At 36.1% G+C, this 24537-nt stretch overlaps 1 protein-coding gene across 1 annotated transcript in view; it reads right to left on the minus strand.

Annotated features, from left to right (window-relative positions):
* The window catches only part of LOC149423200 (A disintegrin and metalloproteinase with thrombospondin motifs 1-like), a 67013-nt gene extending 65019 nt beyond the window's left edge, over positions 1-1994 (minus strand). Inside the window, exon 1 of the mRNA XM_089632561.1 lies at positions 657-1994. Within this exon, the coding sequence (XP_089488687.1) occupies positions 657-1710 (1054 nt within the window). The 5' untranslated portion in view covers positions 1711-1994. The remainder of the gene's footprint in view (positions 1-656) is intronic.
* Positions 1995-24537: the final 22543 nt, after the last annotated feature.

The following is a 24537-nucleotide window of genomic DNA, read 5'->3' on the forward strand; positions in this document are numbered from 1 at the left end:
GAACGGCTGGACACCTTCGAAAGAAAGGTACTTCGAAGAATCTTAGGAGCAGTGCGAGAGGGAGAGGCATGGAGAATCCGCCACAATAAGGAGCTATATGACATCTGCCAAGCTCCCAGACTCTCTACTCATTTACGGCTCCAAAGACTAAGATGGGCCGGACATGTGCACCGAATGCCAAGCACACGTGTACCAAAGAAGGTTCTAACAGGACACCCGGGAGGCAAACGAAAGGCGGGCAGACCTAGGCTGAGATGGGAGGACGATGTCGGGAAAGATGCCAGAGGACTACTCCACGTTGCAGATTGGAAGACGACGGCCGAGGACAGAGGGCGGTGGAGGCTCATGATAAAGGAGGCCAAGGCTCGAAATGGGCTGTAGCGCCATTGAAGAAGATAATATATCACAGATATAATAAATAACATTTTGATATTTCCAAACTTTGCAGGAGGACTCGTGAACTGTCACATAAAAAATAGATAAATAATTTTAAAATAGACAGAAAGATACGTTAAGGTGATTTTATACAATACTAAAAATATCTGTATCCTGAGGCTAAAACCTTGAATTTTGAAAGATAATATAGTTCTAAGATAAGGTAAGCAAACATCGATGTCAACATTAAATGTAATAAATTAAAAACATTTTGTTCTTACTACTGGTGTGTGGCCTGGTCTCCCAGGTGGTGTCTAAGAAATATCCCACATCTTCATCATCGTGCTTCTTGTGCCAATGAACAACGCGCGGTTCTGATTCTTCATCATAGCTGTTATTTTCCTTCACTTCCTTATGCACCTTCTTGACCGTCACAGTTTCTTCGTCACTGAAATTGAAATTGACGTCATCCAGCAAGGTGTCTCCAGTCAAGTTAAATACCCCGCTTTCTTCGCATTGCGTGCAGCGCTTTCTCTTATTTACTTTCTCTTCGTGTTTGAAGTTTCCATCTTTCTGAAATTTATTTTCAGACTCGTTTATTTCATTCCCTTTCAATTTTCCAGGCCAATTTCCGCCCCCCTTCGACAAATCCTCCTCTCGGGAATTCTTTCCGGATTGCGGGGTGCGATTTGAATCTGAGTCACTCTCTGTTATTGAGGCATTAACATAGAGATCTTTCAATGCTCCCTCTACAAAATCATCAATTTTCGGCAATTTGGCCTTATAAACGATGTGTCCGTTTATAGGATGAACAGTAGGCTCTATGAAATAAGACTTTCCGTCAGTTTCAAAGAAACCGTAGTAGAAAACCTCATCACAAATGGTGACGATCGCGTTTGAATCGGGGTCACTCAGCACGCTTCCCGTGTAAAATTGGCAACTTGTAGAGTTTTCATTGAAACCTCGAGTAGTTTTTTCGCTATCAGTTGATACCCAAGTTTCTTCAAAATGATGACTCAGAGATAAAAATGTATTTTCTTCTAGTAAAAGAATCCAGTCTTCAATTTCAATGGTTACTTTAGTTGAGAATATTCTTTTATCGAGATAATTTTTCAGATCAATATCTTCGTCACTCTCATTCGTCGTGGATCGTTTTTCTCGTTTATATTCATTAAATGAATTACTAAACAATGCTCTCGGTTCAACAATGATATTATTAAACAAATCATCTACATCACTAACGATATAAAACTCATCAAAATTATTGCCATAATTAGAAGCAAGAACTGATCTTGAAGCAATTAACACAAATATGAAGAATTTTACCAAACACATTTTTTTCACTTTAATAATGGCTTTATCGTGAATTAACAGTATCTATAAATGCTGTGTAAAATATTAACACAATCAAATTAACTTGGGGATTCAAACACATTATACGAAACTCACAATCCACCCAATTCAAACATTTGAATTGTTTGAAGCTCACTGAAGCGTTGTTGAAGAACTTTAATCCCTTTGCGTTTTCACATGAAACCCGAACCGGACGATCCCAACTGCGCACTGTATTATGTGCTTCTCAAATCTCAAATGAGTAAAAGACAAACAGTGTGGTCTCACTGGCACTGGTCTCGAAACTCGATAAAGAAGAATAAAGAGAACGCTGTTCTCTGCTTTTCCAGAAATACAAGCGTAGTCGTTCAGAGGCGTGCCGACGAAGCACTCGTCAATAATTATACGTAATTATGCTAACTGAGGCTCAATTTAATTGAAAACAAAAAACATTACAACTAATGTAAGTCAATAATATTTTCAGCGTTGGAGAAATACATATATATTTAGATGTCAGCAAGTCAGCAATGTCATCAAAAGTGTGAAGCGTCTGTTTCAGAATAAAAAATGTAATTATTTTTTTTGTAATGTCACTGTAGAAGAAGATAATACTCATAAATCTAAACGAAACGTGAAGCAGAACAAGACACAGAAAAATAAAAAAAGGTAACGGTCGTTTTCAAATCTCTTGTAAAACAGAGATCCTGGGTTCGATTCCCAGTTAAGACCGTAACCTTTTTTTTCTTTGTCTTCTTCTGTTACTTTATATATTTTATTATTCAATGATATATTAAATTGAAGAGTAGAACTTGTTCCAATCAAAATGTTCATTTTTTTATTGTTATTTTTCATTAAAAGCAGTACGTATTACTACATGCAACATTAGAGTCCAAACTGTCCATATCCAATAGAATCATTACATCTCCGATTTGGAAGAAGGTGATGAAAGAGGGTGAAGAATGTCTGTGGAATTGTAAAATGATTCCCCTGTAGAACCAGGTAAAAAAAATTGCTTTAATTTTAAATCAATGTGAAAAAAAAACTATTATTAATTCTCTTTTAATTTGCTAGTACCCATAGACATATGAATATTAGTAGACCTGCCCTAAGTGATTAAAAGCGTATTATCCCCACTCCCCATACCGGTTCCATTGGAGCCGGCTGGGCTCGCGTATGGCCTCAAGTGAAATTTGAAAACGTGACGTCATCATTCTTGTGCGAACTATAGTCGAGGCATCATCGGTTCATTTTACGAAATAACACGGCAAAATGTTGACTTGTACTATGAAAACTTGTAAAAATAGATGTGAAAAAGAGAATAAACCCAATTGTCGTATTACATTCCATATATAAGCATTATTTTACTTTATTTTAAGCATATTCATATCGTATAATACAGATCAGTTTTAGAAACATATACTATCACATCGAGAAACGTCTGGACGCGAAACACAAAGCTGGTTGGTTGCTGGGAAGTAAATTATGAACATTTATAAAAGTGTCTTAACTAAATACTTAAACGAAATATTCGACTCTGAAAATAGAACCGAATTTTTTTGCCGAATTCGGACTTCGCAAATTTGTTCATAACGTGGCGAGTAATTTGCGCTCCCATGTAAAAATGTCTATTCATTCAAAAGCAGATTTTACTTTTAAGAAGTAAATGGTGATATTATAATGCGAGATGCCTATTTACTGTCAGATTGATTTATTAACGAATTACAGTCAGTCTTACGCCCTTCGTTCTTCAACAGTTGATTTTACCCCTCGCCATTATCTTCTCGTCTATTAATTCCTATGTCTGTGCTAGTACCAGATTTTGAAATTACAACAAATGAGTTCTGCCTCAGAGTGCCAATTAAAAAGGATTATTTATAAAACAAATATACTATTTGTCGTGGTACACCACTGTTGTGTATTAGTAAAGTCAAGTACCTAATTCAAACACTGTACAACTTATGGTTATATCCCCACTGCATTTATACACACGCCTGATCACTAATAATTAAAGTGGCCACATTAAATACTTTAGTGACGGACGTTTCCATTTACAAAATGACGCTCTATTGTTGGGGTTAATCAAGTTGGTGACTAATTGTACAATAATAATACTAAATGTTTTCAATATTTTTCTTTTTTCGTACTTGGTGTATGATATTTTCAGATACTTCAGTTTTAAATATTTTTATGTGATTTTTGAATGATTGTGGGTTTATGGCGTAGGGTTTAGTATCAGAATATACGAAAGTAAATAAGAATTACTAATATAAGAACTATTTATTCAATCGTTATATTCGTAGTTACTAGTTGTATATCTTTTTGATCCTGAGATCTGGTGGTTTTATGCATTTTTGTTGTTGTCTTGTGTTTGGTATTTATGAATTTACCCAAATGAGTATTAAAAATAAAAATTTCTAGAGGGCGAAACTTCCAGCCCTTATATCTTTAAAAGCAAGCCCTTCAGGCAAAAACGGGATTTCGTGGATTCCTTCTCCTTTCATTTCCTTCTTCATGGATGGGGGATGGGGGGCTACCGCACCATATAACTCCCTTGATCGTACCGGGACTTTTTTCAGCGGCACGCACATTGTACAATTACTTTTATAATATAACATATTGATGATTACTGTAATAGATAACTGCATTTAACTGGTCGAGCGGTCCATAGCGTCGGTATCCCACCCAAGCGTTGACAATATGTTTATCTTATTATGGGAGTAGAAGGAATTCTAATATTGTCACGTAACCTCAAAATATTTGACAACATTATTTTAAAATTTAGGATAAAAGAATTACAAATATGTCATGCCGTTTATAAGTGAATGTAGTGTTCTTAATTTCAATGATCTCATTGATATTAAGAACTTAATAGATTTAATTTAATTTAATTTAACTTAATTAAATTTCCTTAATAGATCTCTATTAAGGAAATCACTTTTGCCATGATGAAATATTATTGTTCAATGTTCATTGCAAAACTCTCGTTTTTCAAAAACAACCTTATGACATCAATATGACGTGATAAATTTCTCAATCTTTATTGTCAGATTACAATCTTTGGAAAGTAGAAATCAAGTGGGAATTATGTGTCTGTTAAACCAGAATTTCAATAGATGTTTCTCTTCACTCTCGGCATCAGTGCATAGCTATGAGACATACCCAACGTCTAAACGAGTCATTTTGCCTGCTTCCTGCAAATAATTGTCTCGATGTATCTGATTTGCTCTTTCCTCTCCTTAAAAAAGCTACTCTAAACATAGTTCATCCAGTGTGAAGTGTGAAGTATACAAAAATAATTATTAATAGTTTTTTGTTTTATTTTGCGAATATTCATAATCCACCTGCGCTGTAAAAATATGGGACAAAAATATTTTAAATATATATATTAGTGTAACACATTAAGGGTACTTTACCTTAAGGTTATGCTTTAGAATATTAATTTTTTTACAGTGGAATAACTCATTGAGTAAAACCTCAAAAGGAAATATTAAATAATTGAAGATAACAAATATTTCTGGTGAACGTATGTCTATCGGTATAAAAGAGACAGGCACATCTGCATGTGTGTTGTAACTCGTCTTCTTTTCAATATCAAGCTCTTATATTAAATATGATTTGAGATTTTCACGGCCAAAAGTATTTTTGTTATTTGTTTTTGGGGTATTATGCCGTGTTGCGCTAACTCCTTCTTTAGCCAACGTTTCGGACAGCATTGCAGTGTCCATCATCAGGGCAGATGTCTTATTTGAGGTTGTGTTAAAATGTGAGCTTAAGTATGAGGTTGTGATACCGTGTTGCCAGCTCCAACCCTCTGAGCTAACATTAACGTATCATTTTTTTATTTAAAGTGGTTTTCTTCGTTTAGCTCTGGTGTATCCGTCAATTACCGGATACCAAGAACTATTAAGCTTAGCTCCATCGTCTCTATTAATGTTTACGGGATTTTTATGAATTTCAATGGCCTCCGTAATCAGCCGTGCTCTATAAGTTTTCGGTCTCCCCAGGATTTCAGGAACGAATCCAAAGTAATGCCCGGTGTCAATCAAATGCTCGGCAATTGCCGATTTGTCAGGGTGGCCGAGTTTACAAGCTCTGAAGTGTTCCGAAATTCTTTTGGAGATAGTCCGCTCTGTCTGGCCTACATAGACCTTGTCACATCCGGAACAGCTGAGTTTATACACTCCATCTGTTTCCAGAGGAAACTTAGTCTTTGCAGACCTCAGTAAGTCCTGTATCTTTGTTGTTGTTCCGAAGACAGTCTTGATATTTTCCTTTCTCAAAAGCTTGGCAATTTTGTCTGTCACATTGTGCACATAAGGCAGGAAGGCACAGCCTTTCGACTCTTGTTCAACTCTGTCTTCGTTTGGTGCAGATTTGGCTCTTATGATTTGCCTTGTCTGACTTGCTTGGTAGCCGTTACGCTCCAGTGCATCGGTCAGCTTCGTAAGTTCCGCTCCGATTTTATGTTTTTCGCATATTCTGGTCGCTCGGGTCACCAATGTATGGATAAGTCCTCTCTTCTGCGCTGGGTGGTGGTGCGAATCAGCGTGTAAGTACCGATTCGTATGGGTTGGTTTCCTATATACAGTATGCCCTAGGCTACCATCGTGTTTCCGCATCACCTCCACATCTAGAAAGGGCAGGATTTTATCTTCGTTTTCCAGTTCCATTGTGAATTTAATTTTGCTGTGGAGAGAATTAAGATGGTCCAGGAATTCGTTTAGTTTCTCCGTTCCATGAGGCCAAATGGCGAAGACATCGTCGACGTAGCGCCACCATACTTTAGGGACAGCCGAAGCTGTGTCGAGTGCTACTTCTTCAAACTTCTCCATAAAAAAGTTGGCTAGTACTGGCGATAACGGACTGCCCATCGCAACTCCCTCCAATTGCTCAAATAGTTCACCCTGAAATGCAAAGTATCCCGTTTTGAGGCAGTGTTCAAAAAGTTTGCAAATGTCTTCCTCATATATCTCCCTGAGCATTGTCATGGAGTCTTCTAGAGGCACATTTGTGAAAAGTGACACGACGTCAAAGCTGACCAGAATATCTCCTTCCTCAGTCTTAACTTTCTTGAGCTTACTTATCAGATCTGTTGAATCCTTAATCCACGATTCAGGCACCTATAAGAAGATTAAAAACAACCCCACCAACAAGATTGACATAAAGACAAGGGAACTAGTGAAAGCTTCTAGCATCAGGAAAGAGGATTGGTCTAAGCTTTTTGTAAAAGCCTCTAGAACTCCTGCCCTGTATGGTCTCCCAAAAATACATAAAAAGGAAATCCCAATGAGACCGATTGTCAGCGCTATTGGCGCTCCTACATACAAACTTTCCCAATACCTCTCAAGATTACTGCAGATGCAAACTGGTAAAACTGAATCGTGGATTAAGGATTCAACAGATCTGATAAGTAAGCTCAAGAAAGTTAAGACTGAGGAAGGAGATATTCTGGTCAGCTTTGACGTCGTGTCACTTTTCACAAATGTGCCTCTAGAAGACTCCATGACAATGCTCAGGGAGATATATGAGGAAGACATTTGCAAACTTTTTGAACACTGCCTCAAAACGGGATACTTTGCATTTCAGGGTGAACTATTTGAGCAATTGGAGGGAGTTGCGATGGGCAGTCCGTTATCGCCAGTACTAGCCAACTTTTTTATGGAGAAGTTTGAAGAAGTAGCACTCGACACAGCTTCGGCTGTCCCTAAAGTATGGTGGCGCTACGTCGACGATGTCTTCGCCATTTGGCCTCATGGAACGGAGAAACTAAACGAATTCCTGGACCATCTTAATTCTCTCCACAGCAAAATTAAATTCACAATGGAACTGGAAAACGAAGATAAAATCCTGCCCTTTCTAGATGTGGAGGTGATGCGGAAACACGATGGTAGCCTAGGGCATACTGTATATAGGAAACCAACCCATACGAATCGGTACTTACACGCTGATTCGCACCACCACCCAGCGCAGAAGAGAGGACTTATCCATACATTGGTGACCCGAGCGACCAGAATATGCGAAAAACATAAAATCGGAGCGGAACTTACGAAGCTGACCGATGCACTGGAGCGTAACGGCTACCCAGCAAGTCAGACAAGGCAAATCATAAGAGCCAAATCTGCACCAAACGAAGACAGAGTTGAACAAGAGTCGAAAGGCTGTGCCTTCCTGCCTTATGTGCACAATGTGACAGACAAAATTGCCAAGCTTTTGAGAAAGGAAAATATCAAGACTGTCTTCGGAACAACAACAAAGATACAGGACTTACTGAGGTCTGCAAAGACTAAGTTTCCTCTGGAAACAGATGGAGTGTATAAACTCAGCTGTTCCGGATGTGACAAGGTCTATGTAGGCCAGACAGAGCGGACTATCTCCAAAAGAATTTCGGAACACTTCAGAGCTTGTAAACTCGGCCACCCTGACAAATCGGCAATTGCCGAGCATTTGATTGACACCGGGCATTACTTTGGATTCGTTCCTGAAATCCTGGGGAGACCGAAAACTTATAGAGCACGGCTGATTACGGAGGCCATTGAAATTCATAAAAATCCCGTAAACATTAATAGAGACGATGGAGCTAAGCTTAATAGTTCTTGGTATCCGGTAATTGACGGATACACCAGAGCTAAACGAAGAAAACCACTTTAAATAAAAAAATGATACGTTAATGTTAGCTCAGAGGGTTGGAGCTGGCAACACGGTATCACAACCTCATACTTAAGCTCACATTTTAACACAACCTCAAATAAGACATCTGCCCTGATGATGGACACTGCAATGCTGTCCGAAACGTTGGCTAAAGAAGGAGTTAGCGCAACACGGCATAATACCCCAAAAACAAATAACAAAAAAAAAAAAGCTCTTATATTGTTTACTTGTACCAATACTTGTAGGTACCTAGCTGAATAAAAACGCATAGTAACGGATACCCACATTCTTTTATTAAGGCGATGCACTACGTCGTGTAATATTTTAAATTGAGCCGCTATAAATAACAACCCTTACGTAGATGGCGATAAGGTTTAAATTCCTGCTTCACACCATCCGCCTGTTTTGATTTATGCATGAAAAAAACATGGCCAAAAAGTGCCTTTTATTTTATTTTGTGGATGTTCAGGCATAAATATTTAATTTTTTTCCGATCATTTTATAAATAACTTAATTTGCCACATTATACAATAAAATTATAACCGAAAATGGGTTTGTAAATAGGAGATTTTGAACTTTAAAGCAGTTTTCATAGGCCTTATACATTATTTTTTTCTGGGCTTATAAAAAGACTTATCTAAAAAATACTCGATTAAATCAAAGTCCAAGATGTATTTTACTCGCAGTATTTAATTAAAGCATCTGAAATATTTCTAGGTGGCCAAATTTTCAAACCAAAAACACATGATTTTGCATTACTACGTATGGCATCGCCTTAAGAAGAAATCTGGATGATCGGCACGGAAGATCACTTACAAATTACAATCGAAAAATCACAAAAAAGCTCTGAGAAAGGCCCCGACAGTCTGAGGTGAGTGAAGTCCGGTTTTTTTCTGATTTATGCTTTAAATGTTGAATTGTTTGCATTGTGGCAATTGTGTAATTTTGATACCAATAAATCAAATTTAAAAACATACTTACGGATGGTTTTCCTCATTTCATTTAGTCCGAATCTTTAATGAAGGTTTGAACGTAAGTACATAATATATTATAAGCCTACTGTTTCAGCGAGGTTACATTGGCAAAATAAATTTCTGTATTTTATCAAAATTTTTATTTTGGCAACAAATTATCTGTGAAAGTAGGGTGCTTACCGTAGGTAAAGGTGAAACCGTGGGATAAATCGACTCTGTTTTAATAGATTCCATTACGAAATAATCGTTAGGTCCGTAATGTTGCGATTTAATTAATGGAGTGTGTAGATAAATGATGCGTAAAATGCATTCTACTGCAGCAGATTGCAAACTGTAGCCCGGTGGAGGAAGTAGAGAGAGGGGGAAGGGACCAAGGAACAATGTATTGCAATAGCAAAATCTCGATCCTCGACAAACAATAGAAGTTCGCCTTTATTGGCGCAACCACATATAATTTGGTAGGTAAACGTTTTTCTTTCCAAAAATTCTCTGATCTTATATTTTTATTGCCGCTTCATTTTTCATTGTTTTTATACATAAGATACGACACAAAAATACCTACGCTACAAAGGCGGCGCGATGAAAACATAACGAATGCATGTGTGTCATGTAAATTGAACGGTGGCCGGATAAATCATCACAATGATAATTCATCACATCTTTAAACAGTTATATAAAGTCATGGAAAGTGATGAAACAAAAACTTTAATAACTGCGTTAAGTAGGTTGGGTTCAAAAAAATAATTTTCATCATTTCTAATGACTTAATATCACTTTTTAAGGGGGGGCTAGGATTAATTCGTACGAAAAAAGGCATTTTTTTGTGAATTTTTTGTGACAACACATTTAAAATTTCTTTATCAAATCTAATAGGACAGTAAAGTATGACATTTTAAGAATGTTGTATAAAATTTTCACGGAGAAATATTAAAAAACACGGCAATGGCAGCAATTATTCGGACGTGTCTCAAAAAAAGTAGAATGGCGGTGCCCCTCATAACTCGGTGCTGGGTCATCTGAAATCAAAAAATTAAAGTTCATTCGTTAGATAATAGTTTTTCCCAGGTAACGCTAGGAGGGTTTTTCGAAATTTTAATTTTTAACTTTTTTGGAACACTTTGAAGGGAAAAACGCTATTTTTAGTGAAAAAAATCGGCTAATTTGTTATTTTCAAAATTTAAAAAGGCTCGGTGCAGTAGTTTTGAAGTTATGACGGTCACCGACTTTGAAAACGTGAGTTGTGGGAAAAACGCTATAAAGTTTTGAACACTAAAAAATCTGGTATTACACGTTTATAAGCAAATTTTATCGGCTTACCTCACACTGAATCATCAATGCCAGGTCCATAAAGGATGTTGCTATCATCCATGATGTCTAAAGTACCTTTTTGCTCCTGTCTACGACGAATCCTGCCTTCTTTAGTTTGTCTCTCAGCTTCCTGCTCTGCTCGGCTTATACGTATGGTCGGGTAGGGATTAAAATCCGACAGGTATAAAAATACTCGTAACTTTTCAATTTCGCTCCAATCACTCAATTTTGCTCCAATCAACTTGAAATTTGAACACAATATTCTTAACATATTAAGCATTTATTTTAAAAAAAATTAAATGAATGCAAAAAAAAAAATTTTAAAACCCTAGCCCCCCCTTAAAGGTGTGTTAAATTGTCACTGTGTTGAGTTATCATGGAACCGTTTGTTTATGCTTGTATTCTGTGACATGTAATTATTATGTATGGTATATTTATACCGAAGATATTAAATTGATTATGTATTGGAAGTTCAGTAAAATCAAGCTGGTGGGTTTTTTATTTTTATTTAAAGAAAGCAAGACAAAAATATGTATTACAGTAAATAATAAAATAAAATACAGAAAAAGCATAAAAGTTCCAACTAACTACTTTTCAGTAGTTTGTCGATGGCAACTTCTCACATAAAAAAAATTCAAATACATATACACGGTGTCCGGAAACTCGTAGTACATGCGGGAAACTGGTGAATCTACATCACATTTGGAGTCGATTTCGTAGTATAATTTTTTTTGATTTGAGCTTTCGTTTTCGAGTAAATCGAGCCAGAATTTGGTTTTTTTTTATCAAATTCTTATGAATTATTACTGAAGATCAAAGTACCCAACTAATTAAAACTATTTAAAAGTAAAACAAATAAAGAAACCCGGATTTAAAGCATTATTTTGAAATCACCCTTCATTTAATCCGGTGTAATCATAAAATATTTCTGCTCTGCAGGGTTAAAAAATCTATTGTTCTAAAATCCATACCTTGTCTGACATATTCGCAAAATATAGCTTTCTCTAGTGTGCTGGGTTCAACTCACATATTAAGGAAAGAGACGCACGATAAGCAGATATTCTATTTCTGTCAAATTGTAAGTAGGTCATTAGTTTTTGTTTATGGGACGCCGCAGATGGCCGTATTTTTTGTGAATTTACACTTTTTAAATTGCATTTTGCTTTAAGAAGTTTTATCGTTAACATAAAAGCGAATTGTGGTCGAAATTTGTGTATTTTAATATGCGTTATTATTGTTTTGATAGTGATACTTAAAGATTGTTGGAAAGTTGTTGTGAGTGTTTGAAAACAGTTGTACGTTTTTAATGTTTTGATTTTGAGACTTATCATCAAGCCTTCAACGAGGTAAAAATAAACTCCGACATGATTAAAATAGTGCGATAATCAATCATCAGACGAACCCAACCGTGCTTGGAAGTTAACGGTGAACATTTAAAATAATTTATGTGACGTGTTTGTGTGTTTGAATCGGAGATCGGAACATCGTTACATATTGTGAGTAGTACCTACCAATGCTAATAATAATTTCTCAGTCTCAGATCGAATGACGAAAAAATTTTAACCCTGAAATAGCCGAATTTTTTTTTTTTGTTTTTTTTTTTTTTTTTGATGAAAATGCTCAAATCAAAAAACTTTATGTTTGTTTGGGTTCCCCATGTGGTGTAGATTCTCCAGTTTTCCGCTTGTACTACGAGTTTCCGGACACCGTGTATATGTTGATATGAATAGTTAGTACTACGGTTGTCATAGTGGAAAAAACGATGGTACTTTTGTTTATTATAACTAGTCGTAACTTCATATTTGATCCGAGATGAAATATTTATACCTAATTACAATACTGACAAAACTTGATCGAATTGTGGCCGGTATTCGTACGTATTATAACGTACTTAGCTAGGTACGATTTTAAATGACGGGTTGACTTAATTGTTTTCACACACAGGCGGCAGCACCCCTCCCCCGGTCCTTGCACAATTGCACACCCCTATCCAGCTAACAAGCTCGTGTCAAGTAGGTACTGACACGTGTTACGCGTGTTGCTAGTATTATAATAATGTCTCGCAGATCTCGGCGGAATAGAGGCAGATTAATGCCCGTGTAAGACCACGCTATACTCTCATGTCTTGGCCTATTTCAGTATGCCGTTCGCCCACGCTATACTAAAATAGGCCAAGCTATGAAAGGGTAGCGCAAATGTGGCATCCCCATAATACAGTATTTAAGGCGTTTTGGCGTTAAACAGAAAGGAAAATTGCACAAGTATTGCTCAACCCGCACCATTAGTATAATTATTGAATCTTGCATTTTTTTTATAGTGAATACCTCACAAGAGTCCCAACTGCTCCCGTCTGGAGCCAGTGAAACTATGGCATCCCCAATTGGGGGATGTTGTGAGGCTGAAGGTAAGTGGGGAAGGGAAAGAGAAAGGTGGGGAAGTACCTGGCTATTCAGATCTAGTCACTAAACACGGCTAAAGCCATTTGGAGCAACGTTTCAATTCTGAATGGTGGTCTTACACCAGGGCGATACTGGTAGTATCTTCCACTCTGGAACGTGCCGCAAATATACTATATACCTATTATTTTAATTAATTAATTGTGAAATAACACAAATTAATCAAATAAAATTTATTTGCGCACGCCGTATACCTTAAATTAAATAATTCTTTAGTAAACAAATCTCTAATTATTTTAGATTGGTTGTGCTCAGTCTTCTGTTAAATGAGTCTATTTGATTTTCTATTTTGTTTTTGTAAATGCATTAATGCAAATCTTGGAAGCCGAAATTATATGGATTTCCGATCCAGCTGAAACTCGGCAAATAGTCTCGACGTCGATGACAACGGACGTATATATAGCTTTGATAAGGGGGGGGTCCGCAAATTAAAAAAAATATATATAAGGTCATGTTTTCGTGAAAAAAATAGTCAGTCTTAATCAATCAGCCTTTATTTTTACATATTATATATATAAATCATTCAGTCTCTGATATTTGAACTAAAAATAAACATAACATAATTATCGCTCCTTATTTAAATAAAATCGCTTCGTTTATAACATAAAAAAAGAAATAACATAAAATAAAAGGTGGAAAACAAAATAACTTTTTTTTATACCTAATTTGTTAAGGTACACTAAACAAAAATACTCTTTCATCTTAAGAACAAATAATTTGTTTTAAAATTGAAACACCTTTTATTTAATCACATAACCAAATAATTTATTCTAAACTTTGGTCATATTGTAAGGCACTCTTTTTAATGAACTACAATTATAAAATTAAAATCAAAAAGTATCATCCTACCTACAATAACAAAATATTTTTAATGCAAATAATACTTAATGTATGAAAAAAATAAGCGTTTTCTCTCAAGCTAAATGAAGAGCTTTCATCTTAAGAACAAAATAATTTCTTTTAAACTTTGGTCGTATTATTATGACACTCTTTTTAATGAACTACAATATAATTAAAATTAAAAATTACCTACCTACCTACAGTAACACTAACAAAATATTGTAAATTCAAGTTATACATGAAAATAAATGTAGTTTTCTCTCAAACAAAAAAAACTGACACGAGATTCATTGTTTTACAACTACTATTAATTAAAAATTATCATTCCTTATTTCAAATAAATGGTTGTGCTTTTTTAAATAAGTTATAACTTCTTCGTAAATAATATAAAAAAATAAACAGTATCTAGGTATTACCTGTGTGAACATTATTAACGAATAACATAAAATAAAAGGTAGAAAACAAAATTACTTTTTTAGGTGCACTAATTTCTTTAGGTACCTACCTACACTAAACAAAAAATACTCTTTCATTTTAAGAACAAAATAATTTCCTCTAAACTCTGGTCATTTTGTATGGCACTCTTTTTAATGAACTACAATATAATTAAAATTAAAAAGTACCATCCTACCTACGATGACAAAATATTTTTAATGCAATAATACTTATTTGAATATAATGAAAATAAAAAGTGTTTTCGTGGCTCGCAGTTCAGTGCACCGAACATGTCCGACCGCAGGACGAAATCTCCCGAATTCAGTTTCGGTTTCGGCCGTAGTTTCGGCTGGATGGCGGCCGAAACCGAAACTAAGCCGAAACTCGTTTTTTGGCCGAAACTAGGCCGAAACCGAAACCGAAAGTTCGGTCGGACACTACTTTAAAGTAATACATTTAGTCTTTTACGTTTAATTGCTAACTGATTAATAATTTCTTCGGAATCAAGTTGCACCGCCAGATCTCGGTGTACGCTCATTAAAGCCAGACCAGTAAGTCTTTCGTCGCCCATTTTATTTCTTAGGTAAGTTTTTAACCTCTTTAATGTAGAGAAAGATCTTTCAGGGGTTGCAGTGGACACTGGGAGTGTGGCTAAAATAATTAGAAGCTTTTTTATTAAAGGGAAAAACTGATCATCGCAGTTATCGATGGTGTCGATCACAGTTGCAGGTTTTTGTGCTACAGATTTCCAGTGATTGTGCCATATCTCATATTCACTCAGAAATATTGTGCTTTTATTTTCCCCACCCAGAAATGTTTGTGTAATCTTGTTAAGATTTTCTTTTATCCTGGAGTCATTACTGGTTTTTTCAGGTAGCAGCATTTGAATTCCTTCGATCGTCGATTCATGTGGTTTAAAACGAGCGTCGAGTTCTGTAATAACATGATCAATGAAAGGGTAAAACACATTTCGTCGGTAGTATATTTCGGCAGTTTCTGCTGCAATATTATTGCGCAGGGTTTGCCTTCCAGTTATTCTTGGCATTACTATATCGCTTGAACTCATCTGCTGTCCTTGCTCAAAAAGAATTGCGAACTGACTTTCGTTCCGAACATTTAGTAAAGTCGTTTTTACATTTTTTTGTATATTCGCAAATGTTGGTCAAATCGACATTGACTTTCTGCATTGCTTTGTTAAGGTTTGCTGTATATGAAAAAACTTTTCTCAGTATAACTAAAGAAACAATAAACTGGCTGTTATCCATAGCGATTTGAAGATGGTATGCTTGAGTAGCGACGTCGCTACTAGCAGCATCTTGAAGTGCCCCAAGTGTTTCGCATATAACGGGAACCATTTCTGCAAATCTTTCGACAGCCACGTGTTTCTCGGTCCATCGTGTCTCACAAAGAGAGATAAGCGTTGAATGAGATGAATTAATTTGATCCGCAATTTTCTTCAAAAGTCCGTCGCGAAGCGGTGATAGGCGAAAAAAGTTTATTACGCTCTTAATGGTTCCGATACAGTTACGTATTATTGGTATCTCACATGAATGCGCTAAAACTAAGTTGAGAACATGAGCAACACAGTGTACGAATTGCGCTCTCGGGTATTGCTCTGCGATTATTGTTCTTACGCCCCGTAACCGGCCGCTCATCACTGCAGCGCCATCATAGCCTTGACCAATCCATTTATCCATATCCAAATTATATGATAAGAGATGTGATATAATAGTCGTTGCCAAAGCTTGAGCTGAAACATCTTCTACGTGGATGAATTCTAAAAAATCTTCCCGTATAACCGATTTCCCAGATGAGCAGTGTACGTATCGTAAACATAACGCTAATTGTTCTCGCCGTGATATGTCTTGTGTTTCATCAGCAAGTACAGTAAAAAAACCAGCCTCTTTGACCCTATTAAGTACTTGCGCTTGAATAGCACTACCACATAGTTCAATCACTTGATTTTGAATTCCTGGTGACGTATACATGGCTCTACTGTGAATGTTTTGTGTTAGTAAATGATTTTTAAGTGCTTCATCGCCAGATCGCGCACGAAAACGAAGAAGTGCTCTAAAACTACCATCATTATGTTCGGGTTCATTTATCCCAATTTCTCCAAAATCACGACTTCCTCTTAGTGCTATTTCTTGCCTTCCACAAAGAATAATTGTTTCAACAATGGCTTTCAATCTTTTTCTGTTCTCTTCGGCAATTTTACTGTTTTCTGCATTCATGCACTCTATAACATCAAACGTTTTTCCTTCCATGATCCTTGCAAAATTTGCTGCCTGCTCAACAGCAAATTTATGATACTTAGTATCTGCATGGTGATCAAAGCTCTCTAAAGCTTTCTTCCAGTAAGTAAATGGCTTACTAACCAAGGCTCCAAGTTCTTGCTGACCACGACCGCCATGCTTTTTTCCAAATAAAACACATACTTTGCAAAGTGCTCCCTGCATGACGTTTGAATATACAAGCCATGAGTACCTGGTAGTCCAATGGCGTTGAAAAGAAAGTTTCTTTTTACCAGTGATAGTGACTGGAAATTTAAATGTATCCGGAGGGGTCCAAAGCTCTTTTAATGCTCTCAGCTTTTCCTCGTCATTGCTTGGAGGATGACATACGTAGAGCGCAATATCATAACCCGTCCTGGCTGCGGCTGCGGATGTAGCCGAACACAAATCCATCCTGGCTGTAACAAAGACATATTTGACTAAAACAAAACAACAGCACATACCCATCTTCAAACAGCTTTTTGGTCATATTTAATTGTAAGAATAATAATAATAATTTGTGACTCTAATACTCTAATCCATACTATAATTAAATCGTAAGCGTTCCGTTTCTGTAAGTACATAAATATTTACAAAAAAAAAACAATTCATACGCACTATAATTATGTTACTGAGGTCAATAAAATAGTTATTAAAATTTTTGTCTGTTTGTCTGTGCGTTTGACCACGCTAATCTCAGAAACGGCTTAATCGATTTGTATGCGGTTTTGTTTAACATTTTAGTCTATGTTTCATTCCAATCGGTTCATAAACTAAAAAGTTATGTTAAGAATAAGAATTTTCTACTAAAAATTAAGTCTACGCGAACAATATCGCGGGCACCAGTTAGTTGTTAGTTAAATATAATTGTATTTCTTTCTGTTAAAAGGCGAAATGATTTTATAACACTTAGGTACACGTCGCATATACACTGAAATTACCATTTGTCAAATATTTTATGCTCACGGCAAAACATTTGTTTACAGAAATTCTCTGGGAATAAAAATAAGAGCAGGATAAAAGTTTTTAAAATTCTAATAACTGGGTTCCTTCCTAATAAAATAAACAAGAGACTTACCTTTCTTCACTTCATCGTCATCAGTATCTGTGGATGGCCCCGCTCTATTTATTCCTACTTCTTCAATATGACAGGATTCCACATTGTCTTTTGATAAAAGTTCATTGGGATTTGGTCTCTCTTTCTTAGAAAAAAAACTCAAAAGAGATACCTGATTTGATCGTTTCATACTTTTTAAATGCGACACTTCTTTCTGTATTAAAACAACTGACAACTGCGCAACGCGAAGAGACAAAATAGACTAAACTAGATTCTAGCTTGGTATGGTGCGCGCGGCCGAAACGCGGGCGGCGGCGGCGCGCCGCGGCGGGGGCACTGCCCATTCCCCCGCTCCCCGCACTGTGGCGGACTTAAGAAACTATCGTATTCTACAATCGGCGCGGTGCAATGGGGGGGGTCCGGACCCCCAAGACCCCCCCCTTATATACGTCCGTGGACGATGACAATGCATTTTCTCAGCTTTTGGTGGCAATCACACACGTACACGTGGATATTGGTTTAATCCTCAGATTTTTTTGGTTTTGAAATTTCAAAGCAGCTTAAAAGCCAGCCCCTCTGGAGAAAGTATCAAACCTCAGTAAAAAAATTAAATTAGCGACTAACTGGCCCAAAAAAATTTCCCAATGAGGTGGAAATTGAAAATAATAGTAATGCAGTAAGAAAGCGTGGTTTTTTTCTCCTTATTTTATAAGAGTTTCAGAACAAGTTTTAACGAAAACCATAATTTCCATAATTTAAGACACTGAAGAAGTATTTTTTGCGACACCTTACAAGAGTACCCCTGTCTGTACCGTGTAAAAAAGGTGGGGTTATGTCGCCACCCGCTTAGGCAGCGTTGTGGTTGTGAGGCGGGTTCAGGTAGGGTTGTAGGAAGGGATTTATTAGTTCGATTCTTGAAGAGGCCGGATTATATGAAGAAGGAAAAACAGATACCTCTCACTAGAACGAGTCGAAAAAGCAACCCGTTCTCAAGAAGCCAACATCAAACGTGAATAAGTGTTCCGCTCGTGTATGTCAAGTTTCACGCAAGTGCACTGGTGCATCGGGGATCGATGCTGATAGCTCCTTAAAGCAGGATCCGTGAAAATACTTATAGAACAGACTCAGCATGCCACATGCGGCTATGCATTAGCGACGGCAGTCGGTCTGTTAACAATATTCATACCCTCTTCTCTCAGAGGTGTATCGTTTCACTAATTCAAACAATCACCTATTTACTAATCTGGGAAATTTCTTTACGTCTTTGCACTATGAACATCTCTTCTATTTTTTATTGGGAATTGGACCAGGACTTGTATATAGATCCTTGAGTAAACGACAAAGACCTGAACCTTTTCGTACATGTGTTTTTATTTAAATTTATTTCATATAAAGTAAACACAATTTTATTAGAACAAAACTTTATTACACAATGTTTTTAAACCTTACAAAAACATGTTTTAAATAAATAATTACCTACGTAATTTAATATGTTCTGTAGAAAATTTATTTTAATACAAAAACAATTTTTTTTATAAATATCTACAACATAATTAATAAAATCAACATTATTAGACATGCACTTAAAACAAATAACTAATTTTACTTAACAGAATTTATATAATATATCAAGAGGAAAAAATCTATATATTCAAAATTATCATTACTCACTTAAATACACAAACCTTTAGATTTTATTTTTTAATATCATACTTATAATAAAATTGGCCCTTCAAGGTTTTATCGAATTTAACTACTGGATAATATTATGTTAATTCGACTTTCTAAAACATAAAATTAATAAAAGGCTTTTTTATCTTATCTTTAAACTCAACATAATATTTATAATCGGTACAAACAGAATATACTAGTACCAAAGAGAGGTTGTGCGTGACGTCATCGTTCTTGTATATCTTCTGTCTTTTTCGTTTACATACAAGACGTGTGAGGAGGAAGAGGACGATCATCTATGACGTGCTTACGAGCTCTCTCTGGGACTATATTAATATAATATAGTGTCTATGTTTGATGAATTGGCACAGTGTTTATTTCATGTAGCACGACTAGTTAACTAGTAGTTTTGTGAATAGTAATGTTGATTAATCCGATTTGAAAATTCGCAACAGTCGCAACGCTCACGCGCACTGGCGGAATAAAAATAAACTATCGAACACGGCTACCATCTTGACGGGATTGACCGGACACGGAACTGGAACGGATTCCGAACCGAACAAATTTACAGACAAACTAAATTCAAAGTGGTCGAGTCAAAACCACAACCCTTCGCTACGCTCAGTCAGTTATTGACTCGTTTTACAGGAGCCAACATTGAAATTTATTCGTACTTCATTTTAGTAATTACCAACTCGATAAGTTATATTAGTACCGACTCGTATCTAAACTTTCACAGAATTAACTTACATCGGAATAATATTTGGCTGATCTGCATAGCGCCGTTTTTGTGTAAAATCCCCTCAAGTCGTTGACGTTTATTACACAATCAACTCATGGGCGCTGATCACCTCAAGGGAGCTAACGTTTACTATACAATAAATGCGAGGGCGCTGATCACCTCAAGGGAGCTAACGTTTACTATACAATAAGTGCGAGGGCGCTGATCACCTCAAAAGCGTTGACGTTTACTATACAACCACCTCAAGGGCGCTGACCTTTACTATACAATCAACTCGGGGCGCTGATCACCTCAAGGGGGTTGACGATTACTATACAATCAACTTGGGGCGCTGATCATAAGGGCGTTGACGATTACTATACAATCAACTCGGGGCGCTGATCACCTCAAGGGCGTTGACGATTACTATACAATCAACTCGGGGCGCTGATCACCTCAAGGGCGCTGACGTTTACTATACAACCAATTTGTTACAGCGATATTGTTGATAGCTTTTTATATATTTACGTGTTCGAATTTTTTTTTGAAGAGTGTGCCCATAATGTGAAAGAACGAGATTGAACTAAATATAATTTAATTTTAATTCATATAAATTAATCTTGTTAATACATTGTATAATATGTTCAGAAAAATGTTAAAATTGTGCAAAGGGTTCTAATATTCGATAATATTATAACGTCTTGGTGAACGTTTATTATCCAAACACGTGTTTCGTAGCACCGATAAACCTTCAACGTAATTAAAGTAGTTAAATCTTTAACCACATGGTTAAAAGTTTATTAACGAACCTTTTAATGTATCTTTGTGACTTGATCCGAAGAAATCGATAAACTTCTTTCAAGAGTATAATTTACTAAGAATATTTATAATTATTAAACATACTAATTTTGGTTGTTGGTGCATGGGTAATATGAAGTACTCCTTCTTCGTAACATTATTTAAATTCAATGAACTTTTAATTTTCAATTTTGGAACACCCAATAATATGTATGTAAATCATATTTTCTGACAAGTGGTAAAATAGGTACCAACATAATTGTATTAATTAATATTTATTTATTCGAAGTGTTTAAATGCTTGACAGATGCTTATATGAATAATTGATTATTAGAAGACGTATTTTATGTTACTGAGAAAACGCTTGGGTTTCACTATAATAGGCCCAGTGGACATACTTTAGCGGGCCTTTCATATAGCTTTATACGTACAGACACATTCTTTGAATGGATATCCCTTTCGTAAGCAAGAAACGTATTGTTTTTTTATAATGTGGAGATGTCCTGATTTTTCAAGTTTACTAAATCTAAGGGTTAATTTCTTCATTTAAAACATATCCTTGTCGTGATGTAAGTAAATATATTTTTTTATATACTTTCAGCTTCAAAAATCCTAAAATTATAATATTCGGTGATTTTTCACGGGCCTGTGCTAGTAGTTAGTACTTTTATGCATTGTATAATAATGACGCGAATTCGAACTGGGCGACTGCGAAAGGTTTTTTTTTCAATAACCAATAGATAATACTTTTTTTTTTTTTTTAAAGTGAATACCTCACAAGAGTCCCAACTGCTCCCGTCTGGAGCCAGTGAGACTATGGCATCCCCAATTGGGGGATGTTGTGAGGCTGAAGGTAAGTGGGGAAGGGAAAGAGGAAGGTGGGGAAGTACCTGGCTATTCAGATCTAGTCACTAAACACGGCTAAAGCCATTTGGAGCAACGTTTCAATTCTGAATGGTGGTCTTACACCAGGGCGATACTGGTAGTATCTTCCACTCTGGAACGTGCCGCAAATATACTATATATTATTTTAATTAATTAATTGTGAAATAATACAAATTAATCAAATAAAATTTATTTGCGCACGCCGGGTTCGAACCCGCGACCTTCGGAATGGCAGTCCAATGCGTTACCACTGGACTATGCCGGCCGTCATATACATAATATGATTTAACTATTGAAGACAATATAAGTGATTCTTAAACGAAAATTTGAAACAGAAAAATCAGAAAAGATAAGATTAATCGCTAATATTATCTTCAACAATTAAATATTACAATTTGAGGATTTACTCATTAAGTTATTCCAAAAATTAAATATAAAATGATTATTTAAAAAAGTTTATTTCAAGCCTCGGTCGCCAAATCATCGATCTTCTCGTGCAGATTTCTATTGCACATTATTTTTTTTAATGTGTTATTGTAGATAATATTTTAGTCCTCATACATTGTTCAACAAATAAGTTTAATTAAAACATTAAAATACGAATAGTGTAAGAATCTAAATTTAAAAAATTGAATCAATAAAAAAAGCTTAAGATAGCAAATACTTTTTGTGATTTGTTTTTGGGATGTTATGCCGTGTTGCGCTAACTCCTTCTTTAGCCAACGTTTCGGACAGCATTGCAGTGTCCATCATCAGGGCAGATGTGTTGTACCTGATGATGGACACTGCAATGCTGTCCGAAACGTTGGCTTAAGAAGGAGTTAGCGCAACACGGCATAACACCCCAAAAACAAATCACAAAAATACTTTTGGCCGTGAAAATCTTAAATCATATTTAATAGCAAATACTGCTTATTGTGTGCACTTATTTGTGTAAAAGTGACGTATTTAGTGGTGATTCATTTATATAATTTAGAATTGTGGCAACACAGCGTTTAAAAAGTAGACGTTAATATAATAGAAGACATGAATAATTACATACTTCCTTCTAACCGAAATCTACGCGAATTACCTGATTTTATCAGTACGGACTATTACTATATTAATCAAGTGATGAAGGGTGTTGATGTTATTAATTGATAAATCAATCTTAAATAGACAAATAGTCTGGTAGGGCCCACGCGCACTAGGAATTTGGTCTACGGCAGACGAAATATTGAGCAGCCAGTCGACGACCCTCCCGTCGAGCGATATTGCCGAAAAAAAATACTTCTGGCTGCTACGACCCTTGTCCCGCTCTGGCTGTTTGCAGCCAATTTGCTGCCGTGCAATTATGCGCGTCTAATGGTTGCCGCACCCAGGAATTCTTAGCCACCTAGTGCATGGCCTCCAATGAGCCATCATATGTTGGATTGGCTGCTGCAGCCTGACTACCGCAGCCACGCTGCCTAGTGCGTGGGGGGCCGAAGAGTGTTTTTTCAACGTCAGAATCGTGGTTTCAGCGGTTTGTTCGTCATGATTTGACTCCATAAAATAAAAAAAACTCCATAAACTGACCATTAAATCGAATAGGCGCAAATAACTCATTTTTATGTCAAAATAAAACAATTATTTCGGAAATATTATTGACGGTGCAAAAGTAAATTTCCAACTTTATGAACATAATACGGACAGTAAGATTTAAAAATTCACGCAAGTGGGTAATTTTTTTAAGCCACCGAGAAAATAATACTAAAAACATTAGGATATTAATATAAGTTTTCAACAGTAGGTAGGTACCGTCAGTTAACATTAAAATAAACGTTGGCACCACGGTTTTACATTCAATGTGCAATATGCACTTCTTCAAACATGTCAATAAATACTGAATGTATAATACAGGGTGGGGTAATGACCCAGTTTTTAGGAGGTATAAATAAATATTAAATTCCTTATTCCAGGGTGTAGGGAAGACACACACATTCTACAGATAAATATACATAATAATTTTTTTTTTTTAAATAAACTTAGAGACTTAAAACTTTTTTATATGTATATAATCACAGACATAGGAATTAATAGACGAGAAGATAATGGCGAGGGGTAAAATCAACTGTTGAAGAACGAAGGGAGTGAAGCTGACTGTGATTCGTCAATAAATCAATCTGACAGTATATAGGCATCTCGCATTATAATATCACCATTTACTTCTTAAAAGTAAAATCTGCTTTTGAATGAATAGACATTTTTACATGGGAGCGCAAATTACTCGCCACGTTATGAACAAATTTGCGAAGTCCAAATTCGGCAAAACAATTCGGTTCTCTTTTCAGAGTCGAATATTTCGTTTAAGTATTTAGTTAAGACACTATTATAAATGTTCATAATTTACTTCCCAGCAACCAACCAGCTTTGTGTTTCGCGTCCAGACGTTTCTCGATGTGATAGTAACAACTGATTCATATTATACGATGTGAATATGCTTAAAATAAAGTGAAATAATGCTTATATATGGAATGTAATACGACAATTGGGTTTATTCTCTTTTTCACATCTATTTTTACAAGTTTTCATAGTAGAAGTCAACATTTTGCCGTGTTATTTCGTAAAATGAACCGATGATGCCTCGACCATAGTTCGCACAAGAATGATGACGTCACGTTTTCAAATTTCACTTGAGGCCATACGCGAGCACAGCCGGCTCCAATGGAACCGGTGTGGGGAGTGGGGATAATACGCTTTTAATCACTTAGGGCAGGTCTACTAATATTCATATGTCTATGTA

Source organism: Hesperophylax consimilis, chromosome 6, assembly GCF_061612785.1.
Source record: "Hesperophylax consimilis isolate HC1 chromosome 6, BYU_Hcon_1.0, whole genome shotgun sequence".
Taxonomy (NCBI): domain Eukaryota; kingdom Metazoa; phylum Arthropoda; class Insecta; order Trichoptera; family Limnephilidae; genus Hesperophylax; species Hesperophylax consimilis.